At 39.5% G+C, this 13,782-nt stretch overlaps 1 protein-coding gene across 13 annotated transcripts in view; it reads left to right on the forward strand.

Moving 5' to 3' along the window:
- The window catches only part of SAP130 (Sin3A associated protein 130), an 80,859-nt gene that overhangs the window by 62,513 nt on the left and 4,564 nt on the right, over positions 1-13,782 (forward strand). For all 13 annotated transcript variants that reach the window (XM_027056080.2, XM_053214840.1, XM_027056082.2 and 10 more), the window contains 3 exons: positions 562-920; positions 4,306-4,554; positions 4,720-4,845. In XM_027056080.2, the coding sequence (XP_026911881.1) occupies positions 562-920; positions 4,306-4,554; positions 4,720-4,845 (734 nt within the window). The remainder of the gene's footprint in view (positions 1-561; positions 921-4,305; positions 4,555-4,719; positions 4,846-13,782) is intronic.

Below are 13,782 nucleotides of genomic sequence, written 5' to 3' on the forward strand. Positions count from 1 at the left end.
CAGAGCCACCCAGGCGCCTCAGATAAACAGTTTTAAACATTAAATGTATAGCTACTTTAGAGGCCTGAAGTATTCTGGTAAAATAGCTGGAAAGTTGTGATGCCTCTGGGTAAGGGGCTGGGTATGTGAAGTGGAAGAAAATTATCTTCAATTTGTATTCTTTTGAATCATTACCATGTGTGTGAGCTTCCTCTTCTATAAGAAATAGGTTTACAAGAAACTACAGACAAAGTGAGTATGATTGTGATTTCAAAACAAAACTTCGTAAGGCAACATGTGCATTAAGGAATTGGGGGAGAAAAAAGACTAATGTAGTAAAAGTTCTTTGACTTTTGATGATGTGACTTTAAGTGAATGCTATTTTCTAAGTTAATTTTATCACTGCTTATAAAATTTGGTAGGGTGGGCCCAGGTGGGGATATTTTTAAAACTTACCTTAAAGTTCAATATCTAGAATCAAACTAATAGAGTTAGGGTTGTGCTGTGCATTGTACAAAAAGAACTGGACAAACACCCATCCTCCGAGATGTTTGCTACATTATCTTCATTTTCGTGTTTCAGTGCCAAGCCTAAGTCAGAAATCCACGTTTCAATGACTACTCCAGTCACTGTGTCCATGGAGACCGTGTCCAGTCAAAGCAATGACCAGCCCACCATTGCAGTCCCTCCCACGGCTCAGCAGCCTCCACCGACCATCCCAACCATGATCGCAGCCACGAGCCCCCCATCACAGCCAGCCGTCGCCCTCTCAACCATTCCTGGAGCGGTCCCCATCACTCCTCCTGTCACTACCATCGCAGCTGCCCCTCCGCCATCAGCCGCTGTGGCCGGCAATCTCTCCTCTGTGTTGGGCCCTCCGGTACCTGAGATAAAAGTTAAAGAAGAAGTGGAGCCAATGGACATCATGAGGCCGGTCTCTGGTAGGTTCATTCCCGGAGCACTCTTCATTGGCACGTGACACTCCTTGGGCCGGACTCCTGGGACCCTCAGCTGCAGAGCCCGATCCCTTGGGGTACACTGTTTGCATTTCATTCCTTTTAAGAAAGAGAAGACTCCCTAACAAGGCTCCTTTTGAAAACAACCCATTTTTGCTTCCCTTTTAGCACTAATTTTCTTCTTCAACAGAATCATGAAAAGGATTAACATTTCTCCAAGAATATCCTGAACTAGAGCTTCTGTGGCTATCTGTTGTATTTTCTTTTCCATTTCTCATTTTGGTGTCTGAGTCTTATCTTTTTTTTTTCTTAATGTAGTTAACACATTGCCAGTGTTACTTATTTATTTATTTTGGAAAAACTGATCATTACTTTCAGTAATGTTACTGTTTATCTCTTTCAGATTTTTCTTTGTTATCTCCTTCCTCTACTAAATTTCAGATTAGTTTCTTTTTTTTTCTAGTTTCTTGTGGTATAAGGTTTATTTGAACTTTTTTCTTAATACAAACATTTATAGCATTAAAAAAATAAAAATAGAAAAAATAAAATAAAATAAAAAAATAAAATTAAAGATAGAAAATAAGGGTCAAGATAAATCAAGCCAAGGACTAATTATCTAACAGTTTATTCCCTGCCAGTTTGTGTTGCCTTATTATGCAGTGAAGTAAGATCTATGTTGTTGAAAATACTCTCTTGATAAACTTACATGTGATTAGTTAAATCTTGAAATTACTCGCTACTTTCTTTCCCTCCTCTCCTTGACTCTGAACTTCCAGTGTGTGAAATGCAGGTCACTTTGGAGGTTTTCTGATTGTTTGTATACTTGTTAATAATTTATTGAGGAACGTTGCTTCCCCCGACTGCAAAAATAACATATCATGTACAGAATTTACGAAATGCCGATAAAGCCCAGGTGGAAGGCAAGTCATTTTGTACTCCCGTTACCGGGCGTTGCCCTCTTAGCATTTTGGCATAAAGGCCTCCATCCCCCCATGCTGTTTGTTCAGTAAGGGGTGTGGTTGTGCTGTGTCTGCAGTTATTAAATCTGCTGTTTATTTGTATTTAGGATGCCATGAAATATTCTTCTTACCAATTATTTTATATATATAATACCCACAATGTTACTCTTACCCACATTCAGCCTCAGTACTCCCATTGAAAGACACCGTGGATAACCCAGCATGGGAAATTAAATGTTTTCCATTTTACTGTTCTCTCTTGATTTGGATAGTTCCTCTTACCTCTCTGTACTGGAAAACTGATGGTAATCCTGCCTCAAATTGTAGGGCTTGACACCAGGTACTGTGACACATTCTTGTACAAAACAAGTACATCTCCATCCTCTTGGAGCTTACGTTTTAGCAGGGGAGAGAAACAGTTAAGAAAAGCAATGACAGATACAGGCATACCTCAGAGAAATTGTGGGTTCATATCCAGACCACCACAATAAAGCAAGTATTGCAGTAAAGTGAGTATCACGGCGCCTGGGTAACTCAGTCAGTTGAGTGGTTGACTCTTGATTTCAGTTCAGGTTATGATCTCACTGTTTGTGAATTCAAGCCCCACATCAGGCTCTGTGCTCACAGCACCGAACCTGCTTCAAATCTTTTGTCTCCCTCTCTCTGCCCCTCCCCTACTTGCATGCACGGTCTCTCAAAGATATAAATGCTAAAAAAATTATTTTTGATTAAAAAAATAAGGGACGTGTAGGTGGCTCAGTAGGTTAAGTGTCCAACCTCATGATCTCGAGGTTCATAGGTTCAAGCCCCGTGTCGGGCTCTGTGCTGACAGCTCAGAGCCTGGAGCCTGCTTCAGATTCTGTGTCTCCCTCTCTGCCCCTCCGCCACTTGTACTCTGACTGTCTCTCAAAAATAAACATTTAAAAAATAATAATAATAAAGTAAAATGAATATTACAGTAAATCAAGTCAAATGAATTTTATGTAAAAGTTATGTTTACACAATAAGTGTGCAATAGCATTAGGTCTTTTTTTTTTTTTTAATGTTTATTTATTTAAGGGAGCGTGCACTCACAAGCAGGGGAGGGGCAGAGTCAGTGCAGAGCCTGACACGGGGCTCCATCCCAGAAACCATGAGATCATGACCCAACCCAAAATCAAGAGCCAGACACTTCACCAACTGAGCTATCCAGGCACCCTGTGATAGCATTATGTCTTTAAAAACAATATACATACCTTAATTTAAAAATACTTTATTGCTGGGGCATATGGGCAGCTCAGCCATTTAAGCATCCAGCTCAGGTCATGATCTCACCATTCGTGAGTTCAAGCCCCACATGGGGTTCTCTACTGTCAGCATGGAGCCCACTTTGGATCCTCTGTCCACCCTATCTCTTTGCCGTTGCCCTTCCCCCACTCATTCCCTCTCTCTCTCTCTCTCTCTCTCTCAAAATAAACTTTTTTTAAAAAATACCTTATTACTAACAAATGCTAACCATCATCTGAGCTTTCAGTGAGTCATGATCACTGATCACGATCACCATAACAAATATAATAATAATGAAAAAGTGTTAACAAAATGTGACACAGACACAAAGCAAGCAGATGCTATTGGGAAAACGGTGCTGGTAGACTTGCTTAACACAGGGTTGCCACAGAGCATCAATTTTCGAAAAGCACAGTATCTGCAAAGCACAATAAAGTGAGGTGTGGCTATGTGAGGGAAAGTCGGAGCTATGAATTTAAGAAGAGTTTTAAAGGGAGGGCCTCACTGAGGAAGTCATCTTTGAATAGAGGCATTAAAAAGATGAAGTGCCAGCTGTTCGGATATCTGGAAAAGGAGCACTCCAGGCCTGAGGAACATGCCTAGTGTCCTCCATAGCAGAGACGGTTCAAGCAGACAGTCCAGGGATAGTACTGGACTCCATAGGATCAGAGATCCAAGGTCCTACCACCCCTAGTTTGACACTCATGCTTTAGATTCAAGAGAGCTGCTAGAACTCCAGCTATTGTATCTGAGTTCCAGGGTGACAGAAGACAAGGAGTAGAAGGTCACACCTTCATTTAAGGACACTTGTAAAAAATGCTACAAAACACTTCTGTTTTCATTTCATATGGCCACACCCATCTATAAAGGAGGCTAGTAAATAGTCTTTCAGCTGAGTGGCAGAGTGCCCGTCTACAGGTGTAAGGGTCCTCATTTAAGGATGGTGAAATCATGATGTATTAGGGAGCAGTTGGCACCCTCTGCCACAAGTAGGGTGCTTAGCACACTACCAGCCACATAGGAAGATTCAGTAAATGTTACTTCTCTTTTCTGTCTTAGCCATTCTCATTGGTTGCAAATCCAGTGAAGCTACCCATAATGCGTGGGTTCTCTCACACATGTATGTGCTCTTTTTCCTATGACAGCAGTTCCCCCCCTGGCTACCAGCACTGTGTCTCCATCTCTCGCATTGCTGGCTAACAACCTGTCCATGCCTACAAGTGACCTACCACCTGGTGCCTCTCCAAGGAAAAAGCCTCGAAAGCAACAGCACGTGATTTCTACAGAAGAAGGGGATATGATGGAGACGAACAGCACTGACGATGAGAAGTCCACTGCCAAGAGTCTTTTGGTGAAGGCTGAGAAGCGCAAGTCTCCGCCCAAGGAGTATATTGGTAATGGTCACTTGGGCTAGCTATTGTCACGTGAAGCTTTCCCACTTAAGTCGGGAGTCCATCCCCGAGGCTGTTCCCATAATCCTTCTTAAAGTTACATCTTGAGGATTCTTGACAATATGTAATAAGTTATTTAATGTCTTCCTTTTCTTTTCTTCTGAATAGATGAAGAAGGTGTGAGGTATGTCCCAGTGCGTCCGAGACCTCCCATTACTTTGCTCCGTCATTATCGGAACCCTTGGAAAGCTGCTTACCACCACTTTCAGCGGTACAGTGATGTCCGGGTCAAAGGTTAGTTTCCCCAGAAACATCCATTGTGAATGCATGAAATTGGTCTCACTTGACTGTATGGTAATCATAGTAGAGTAGAAAGACAGAATTACAGTTTTCTAGTTTCCAGAAAACCCAGGGGGTGACACAGTGACCTCCTTAGCCCCCAGGGTAGTTACGGAAAAGCTTTATTGTTATTGGACATAGTCCACATTAGTCCCTAGGATGCTGAGAGATACATTGGAAGCTCCAGGAAGTTTATTTTCCAAAACACCTTTTGTTTAACATGTGAAGCTCCTGAAATGGTCTAGGGCAAGCCTTAAGTAAACGTTTTGTTGTGGTTGTACTTGAGAATTACATTTTGATAAACCCACATATAGTAAAAATAGCCGATAGTACTTGCAAATATCTGCAAATATTTCTACGAGATGGTAGACTTTAAAAGTATCATTAATCTCCGGTATAATCATGGCACAGAGAAGTGTAAGTTTTCAGAGAATTGATCACATTTCCCCTTCCCTCAAATAAATTCTACTTGGAAACATCTCTGATGGTTTCCTTGAATCCTCAAGATGAATCAGATGGTATGGACTATAATGTCTGCGAGCAGGGGTAAAGCTTCTGATAGTTCAGTCTCTGAAGGGAATTCCAGAGGTGGCTGCATGTCCAGCAGTTCTTATGAGTGGACTTTGAGGTCTGGAAAGAGGCTCGATTTCCAGATACCAGAGAGTGGTGGCCTTTGGTGGAAGCAGGGAGTGGCCCAGTAATAAACATCTCTTCACGGCACAGGAGTTCCATGTCATAGCAGGAAAATATTGTAAAGTGTAGCCTGATAACATTTATGCCATACAGAAGGATTGTTACTACTGCCTGGGACTCGCTGTGCAAAAATTTATCTCAGGAAAGGTAATCTGACCACTGAAAGTGTTGATCCAGATGGTCTCTTGACTATTAAACTTTATTGATCTACTTTGCCCAAGCTTTAAAATCATGTTCATATAAATAAATCAAGATGGAATATTGAAAATTGGTCAGGTAATTCACAGGAAGAAGAAAAAAAAAAAACAGAACAATAAGCAACACAGGAAACAAACTCACGATTAGTAGTGGAAGTTCTAGACACGCCATAAGTCAAGGAAGAGATAAAAAGACTATATGGGTTGGAAAAGAATAAATAAAACTATCTCTGTTTGCAAGTGACATCATTGTCTACATGGAAAATCTCAAGGATTCCATAAAAAAAACTCCTGGAAGTAGTAAATGAGTTCAGCAAGGTCGCAGAATACAATGTCAACACACAAATCAATTGTAATTTTAGATACAATTTTATACTAAAATTGTAATTTTCGTATAAATCTAGCAAAACATACATGTTCGCTAATAACTATGAAATGCTGACTAAAGAGATCTGAGTATCTGTGGTTTGTGAGTTTGAGCCCCACATTGGGCTCACTGCTGTCAGCCTTTCAGCGCGGAGCCCACTTTTGATCCTTTGGCCCCCTCTCTCTGCTCCTCCCCCACTTGCCCTCTCCCAAAAATAAATATTAAACAAAAATGATCTGAATAAATGAAGAGACATGCAGCATTCATGGATTTGAAACTCAACATAAGATGTCAGTTTTCCCTAGATCAGTAGGTTTGTTTGATACAGTTCCTAACAGACTCACAGAAAGATTTTTGTAGACATAGTAAATCTTATTCTCAACTTTACATGAAAGGTATAAAAAGTATAATAGCTAAAATAATCTTGAAAAATAAGAGAAATCGTTTTTTCTGCTATTAAAGCATATAGTTTATCTATAGTAGTTTAAACAGGGTGGTATTTGCAGAGGAATATACATGTAAGTGCCTGGAATGGAATAGAAAATGCAGAAATAGACCCACACAAATATGCTCAACTGATTTTTGACCAAATGGAAAAATAATTAAGTGGAGGAAGGAGAATCTTCTTATTTTTAACAAATGGTGGTGGACATCCATAAGTGTAAAAAAAGAGAGAGAAATAGCCTCAACTTAATCCTCACACCTTATACAAAAGTTAACTCAAAATGGATAATAGATTTAAATATTAAATGTAAAACTATAAAACTTTTAGAAGAAAACCTAGGATAAAGTTTTCAGGACCTAGGGCATGGTGAACAGCTCCTAGACACGACACCAAAAACACTGTCCACAAAAGGAAAGGAAAATAAATTGGACTTAATAAAAACTTATCAGGGAAAGACTCTGTCAGGATAAAAAGATAAACTATAGACCAGGAGAAAATACTAGCAAACCACATATCTGATAAAGGGTTCATATCTAGAATATATGTATTAGGAACTTTCAATACTTAACTTTCTAATAATCCAATTAGAAAATTGACAAAGGCATGAAGAGACACTTCACCAAAGAGGATAACACGGATGGCATGCACAAAAAGATGTTCAAGGGGACAGAAATTTCCAGTCTTTAAGTGGGATCTGCACATAGAGACTTTCTTACAAAGTGTACTTTGGTGGGGAAAAGAGTAACTTTATAGTGGACACACCCTACAAACACCACCTCAGTCAGGTGTTCAAGGTCAACATGAATAATGACGCATCATGCTAATAGTATGCACTCTTCTGTTCAAACATAAGTGACTGTCAGTGTAGACTGCTGTATGCATTAGATGTTACATATAAAACTGATGATAACCACAAGTCAACAACTAGTAGTAGATATGAAACAAATATAGGAATCCAAGTATATCACTGAAGAAAGCCAGCAAACCATGAGAGAAGAGAGCAAGAGAAGAAAAGGAACAGAGAAAAACTACAAAAACAACCATAGAACAAGTAACAAAATGGCAAATAGATATCTGTCCATAATGACTTTGAATGTAAATGAACTAAATGCTCCAACCAAAAGACATAGGATGACAGAATAGATTAAAAAGCAAGACCTATTTCAGACCTAAAGACACATGCAGATTGAAAGTGAAGAGTTGAAAAGGCATTGATCATGCAGATGGAAGTGAAAAGAAAGCCGGAGTAGCAATGCTTATATTGGACAAAAACAACTTTAAAACAAAGAGACAAAGAAGGACACTATATAATCATAAAAGGGAACAATCCAATAAGAAGATATAACAGTTGTAAATATTTGTGTACCCTGCATGGGAGCACACAAATACATACAGCAGCTAATAACAAACATAAAGGAAATAGTCAATAGTAATACAATAATAGTAGGGGACTTCATCCCACTTACATCAGTGGATCGTGCAAACAGAAAATCAACAAGGAAACAGTGGCTTTGAATGACACATTGGACCAGGTGGATCTAACAGATACATTCAGAACATTCCATCTCAAAACAGCACAATACACATTGTTTTCAAGTGCACATGGAACATTCTTCAAAACAGATCACATGTTGGGCCACAAAACAAGTGTCAACAAAGTAAAAAAGATTGAAGTCATACCCTGTATCTCTTCTGACCACAGCGCTGTGAAACTAGAAATCAACTACAAGAAAAAAGCTGGAAAGAATATAAATACATGGAGGTTAAATAGCATAATACTAAAAAAATGAATTGGTCGACTAAGAAATGAAAGAGGAAATCAAAAAATACATGGAGACAAATGAAAATGAAAACAAACACAATCCAAAATCTTTGGAATGCATTAAAAGGTGTTCTAAGAGGGAAGCTCATAGTAATACAGGCCAACCTCAAGAAGCAAGAAAAATCTCAAGTAAATCTTACTCCTAAAGGAGCTAGAAAAAGAAGAAAAACCTGAAACCAGTACAAGGGAGGAAATAAAGATTAGAGCAGAAATAAATGAGAAGCTTAAAAAAAAAAAAAAAAACCACCATAGAACAGATTAGTGAAACCAGTAGCTAGTTCTTTGAAAACATCAACAAAATTAATAAGCCTTGAGCCAGAATCATCAAAAGAGAGGATTTGAATAAACAAAAACAAATGAAACAGGACAAAGAATAACCCAACACCACAGGAGTATAAGAATACAAAGGAGTATAAGAGAATATTATGAAAAATTATGTGCCAACAAATTGGACAACATAGAAGAAGTGGATAAATTCCTAGAAACCTATAACTTCCCAAAACTGAGTCAGGAAGAAATAGAAAATTTGAACAGACCGGTTACCACCAATAAAATTGAATCAGTAATCAAAAAACTGCCAACAAACAAAAGTCCAGGACCAGATGCCTCCACAGGTGACTTCTATTCAACATTCACATTTAAAAACTTTTTTTAGTTTTAAGTAGACTCCATGCTCAATGTGGGACTTGAACTCACAACCCCGAGATCAAGAGTTGCATGCCCTACCGACTGAGCCAGCCAGGCACCCTCTACCAAACATTTAAAGAAGAGTTAATACCTATTCTCAACCTATCCCAGAAAATAGAAGAGGGAAGAAAACTTTCAAATTCATTCTATGAAGCCAGCATTACCCTGATACCAAAATCAGATAAAGACACCACAAAAAAAAAAAAAGGATAGGCCAGTATCTCTGATGAACATAGATGCAAAAATCTTCAACAAAATACTAGCAAGCCAAATCCAACAATATATTTTAAAAAGTCTTTCACCATAATCAAGTGAGATTTATTCCTGGCTTGCAAGGGTGGTTCATTATTTACAAATCAATCAATGTGATACATCACCTTAATAAAAGAAAGAATAAGAACCATGTGAATATTTTAATAGATGTAGAAAAAGCATTTGGCAAAATGCAACCTCCATTCATCATAAAACCTTCCAACAAAGTAAGTTTAGAGGGCACATATCTCAACATAATAAAGGCCATATATGAAAAACCTATAGCTAACATCACAGTCAGTGGTAAAAACTGAGTTTTTTCCCCTAAGAACAGGAACAAGACAAGGATGTCCACTCTCACCACTTTTATTTAACATATAACTGGCAGTTCTAGCCACAGCAGTCAGACAAGAAAAAGAAACAAAAGGCATCCAAATTGGGAAGGAAGAAGGAAAAATTTCACTAATTGCAGATGACATATATAGAGAAAACCCAAAAGACTCCACCAAAAAACTATTAGAACTAACAAATGAATTCAGTGAGTTTTCAGGTTACAAAATAATTATACAGAAATCTGTTGCATTTCTATGTACTATTAATGAAATACCAGAAAGAAAAATTAAGAAAACAGTTCCATTTACTGGTATACCAAAAATAGTAAAATACCTAGGATTAAACTTAAATGAGGAGGTGAAAGACCTGTACTCTGAAAACTATAAAACATTAATAAGAGAAATTGAATATGACAAAAATGGAAAGATACTTATGGATTGGAAGAACAAGTATTGTTAAAATGCCATTACTACCCAGGGCAGTCTACAGATTTAATGCAATATCTATCAAAATAAAACAGCATTTTTCACAACTATAACAAATAATTCTGAAATTTGTACGGAATCGCAAAAGACCCTGAATACGCAATGCTGTCTTGGAAAAGAAAAACTAGAGGTACCACAATTCCAGATTTCAAGATAGAATACAAAGCTATAGTAATCGAAACAGTATGGTACTGGCACAAAAATAGAAACCTAGATTAATGGAAAAAAATAGCCCAGACATAAGTCCATAATTATATGGTCAATTAGTCTTTGACAAAGGAAGCAAGACTATCCAATGGGAAAAAGACAGTCCATTCAACAAATGATGTTGGGAAAACTGGACATCTGCATGCAAAAGAATGAAACTGTTGGAGCACCTGGGTGGCTCAGTCAGTAAGTGTCTGACGTTGGCTTAGGTCATGATCTCATGGTTCAGGAGTTCAAGCCCCATGTCAGACTCTGTGCTGACAACTCAGAGCCTGGAACCTGCTTCAGATTCTGTATCTCCCTCCCTCTGTCCCTCCCCTACTCACTGTGTCTCTCTCTTTCTCTCAAAAATAAATAAACATTTTTAAAAAAATTTTTTAAAAAGGAATGAAACTGAGCCACTTTCTTAACACCATACACAAAAATAAACTCAAAATTGATTAAGGATCTAAATGTGAGATCATAAAAATCCTAGAGGAGAACACAAGCAGTAATTTCTCTGACAGGGGCCATAGCAACATTTTTCTAGATAGGTCTCCTGAGGCAAGAGAAGCAAAATCAAAAATAAACTATGGGACCCTATCAAAATAAAAATCTGCACAGTGAAGGAAACAACTAAAAGACCGTGTACTGGATGGTAGAAGATATTTGCAAATGACCTATCTGATAAAAGGTTAAAAGCTTTTATAACTCAACACCAAAAACACCTAAATAATCTAAGCAACAAATGAGCAGAAGACATGAACAGACATTTCTCCAAAGAAGACATCCAGGTGGCCAGCAGACACATGACAAGATGCTTAACATCTCTCATCACCAGGGAAATGCAAGTCAAAACCACAGTGAGCTACCACACCTCACACCTGTCAGAATGGCTAAAATCAAAAACAAAAGAAGCAAATGTTGGGGAGAATGTGGAGAAAAAGCAACCCTTGTGCACTGTTGTTGGGAAAGCAAACTGGTGTAGCCATTGTGGAAAATAGTATAGAGGTTCCTTAAAAAATTAAAAATAGAAGGGCGCCTGGGTGGCTCAGTCCGTTGAGCCACTGACTCTTGATTTCAGCTCAAGTCTCATGATCTCATGGTTTGTGGGTTCGGGCCCTGCACTGATGGTGCAGAGCCTGCTTGAGATTATCTGTCTCCCTCTTTCTCTCTGCCCTTCCCCTGTTCACACACACTCACTCGCTCTCCCGCTCTCTCAAAAATATATAAACCTTTTTTTTTTTTAATTAGAAATAGGGCGTCTGGGTGGCTCAGTCAGTTAGGCATCTGACTTCATCTCAGGTCATGATCTCATAGTTCCAGAGTTTGTGCCCCGTGTTGGGCTCTGTGCTGACAGCTTAGAGCCTGGAGCCTGCTTTGGATTCTGTGTCTCCCTCTCTCTCTGCCCCTCTTCCACACGTACTCTGTCTCTCTCAAAAATAAACATTAAAAAAAATTAGAAGTAAGAATTATCATATCATGTAATTCCACTATTGGGTATTTACCCAAAGAGTATGAAAACACTAATTTGAGAAGATTTATGAACTCCTATATTTATTGCAGCATTATTTACAATAGCTGAATTATGGAAGCAACCAAGGTGTCCATTGATAGAGGAATGGATAAAGATGTGATATATATACCCAAGGGAATATTACTCAGCCATAAAAATGATTGAAAGCTTGCCATTTGTAACAACATGGATGAATCTAGAGGGTATAATGCTAAGACAAGTGCCATATGATTTCACTCATGTGGAATTTAAAAAAACAAAACAGGGGCGCCCGAGTGGCTCAGTCGGTTAAGCATCTGACTTCAGCTCAGGTCATGATCTCACAGTTCGTGAGTTCAAGCCCCACATCGGGCTCTGCGCTGACAGCTCAGAGCCTGGAGCCTGCTTCAGATTCTGTGTCTCCCTCTCTCTCTGCCCCTCCCCCATTCATGCTCTGTCTCTCTCACTCTCAAAAATAAATAAATGTTAAAAAAAACAATAACAACAAAGAAAGAGACAAACCAAGAAACAGACTCTTAATTATAATTCTAGAACAAACTGATGAAACAGATTGTTACTAGAGGGAAGTTGGGGAGGAGGGATGGATGAAGTAGGTACAGGGGATTAAGAGTACACTTCTGGGCTGCCTGGGTGGCTCAGTCGGTTAAACATCCGACCTCAGCTCAGGTCATGATCTCATGGTCTGTGAGTTCAAGCCTCACGTAGGGCTCTGTGCTGACAGCTCAGAGCCTGGAGCCTGCTTCAGATTCTGTGTCTCCCTCTCTCTCTGCCCCTCCCCCACTCATGCTCTGTCTCAGAAATAAATAAACGTTAAAAAAAAAAAAGTACACTTCTGATGAGCACTGAGAAACGTATAGAATTGTTGAATCACTATATTGTACACCTAATACTAATACAACTGTATGTTAATTGTACTGGAGTGTGTACCCCTCACAGTTTTTGATGGAGTTGTCACTTCCCCTCTGTATCTCCTCTCATAACTGCATTCTAATCCTGAGAAACATCAGACAGATCCACATAGAAAGGCATCTTTCAAAATTCCTTTACCAGTACCCTTCAAAACTGTCAAGGTCATCAGAATCAAGGACAGTCTGAGAAACTGTCAAGCCAAGAGCTGTCTAAGGAGACATAATATTTTCATTAGGTCCTAGAATGGAGAATGACCATAAAATGTGTTTGTTTGTTTGTTTGTTTGTTTGTTTATTTTGAAAGAGTGTGAGTGGGGAGGGTCAGAGAGAAAGAGAGAGAGGGAATCCTAAGCATGCTTCACACTGCCAGCACAGAACCCACAAAGCATGAGATCATGAGACCTGAGCAGAAACCAAGAGTCAGACGCTTAACAGACTAAACCACTGAGACACCTCCGTAACATTTATTCCTATGCTATGGGAACCCACTGTTCCTAGGAGTGCCTTTAGGTTTCAGCTTCATAGTCTGTGGCACATGGAGCCTGTTGCTTTGGAAAAAGATTAGAAACTACCTGATTTATGGCCAATTCCCCACCCCCTGCCCCAGGTAGAATCTCTGAGCAAGGACTCTGGAGGTGGGGTGGGGACAATGGCAACCTTCTCTCTGAAGGTGAGCAACCTTCTCTAGGAGGTGAGCATCAGTGGAGGGGAAGAGGAGTGAGCAGCCTGGGGTCCTCTTGGCTTGCTTCTCCTAGCATAAAACCATCACTTCAAAAAGCGGGAAAAGGGTTCCCAGGGCCCCAGTGTTCTTAGCACACTTGCCTTGGGTACAGTCTCCATTCTGGACTAGGGATTGAACAGAAGAGAACCCCTGCATCTCAGTTGTACACACCTAGTACTTAGCCTCAGCAGCAGGTAGCAGGGGTCAGGATGGGAAATCCTGATGACCTGCTTCTCCTGGGAAGATCGCCTTTCACCTGGCAGCTGGAGGGAAGGGAACC

This window comes from Acinonyx jubatus, chromosome C1 (assembly GCF_027475565.1).
Source record: "Acinonyx jubatus isolate Ajub_Pintada_27869175 chromosome C1, VMU_Ajub_asm_v1.0, whole genome shotgun sequence".
Classification (NCBI taxonomy): Eukaryota; Metazoa; Chordata; class Mammalia; order Carnivora; family Felidae; genus Acinonyx; species Acinonyx jubatus.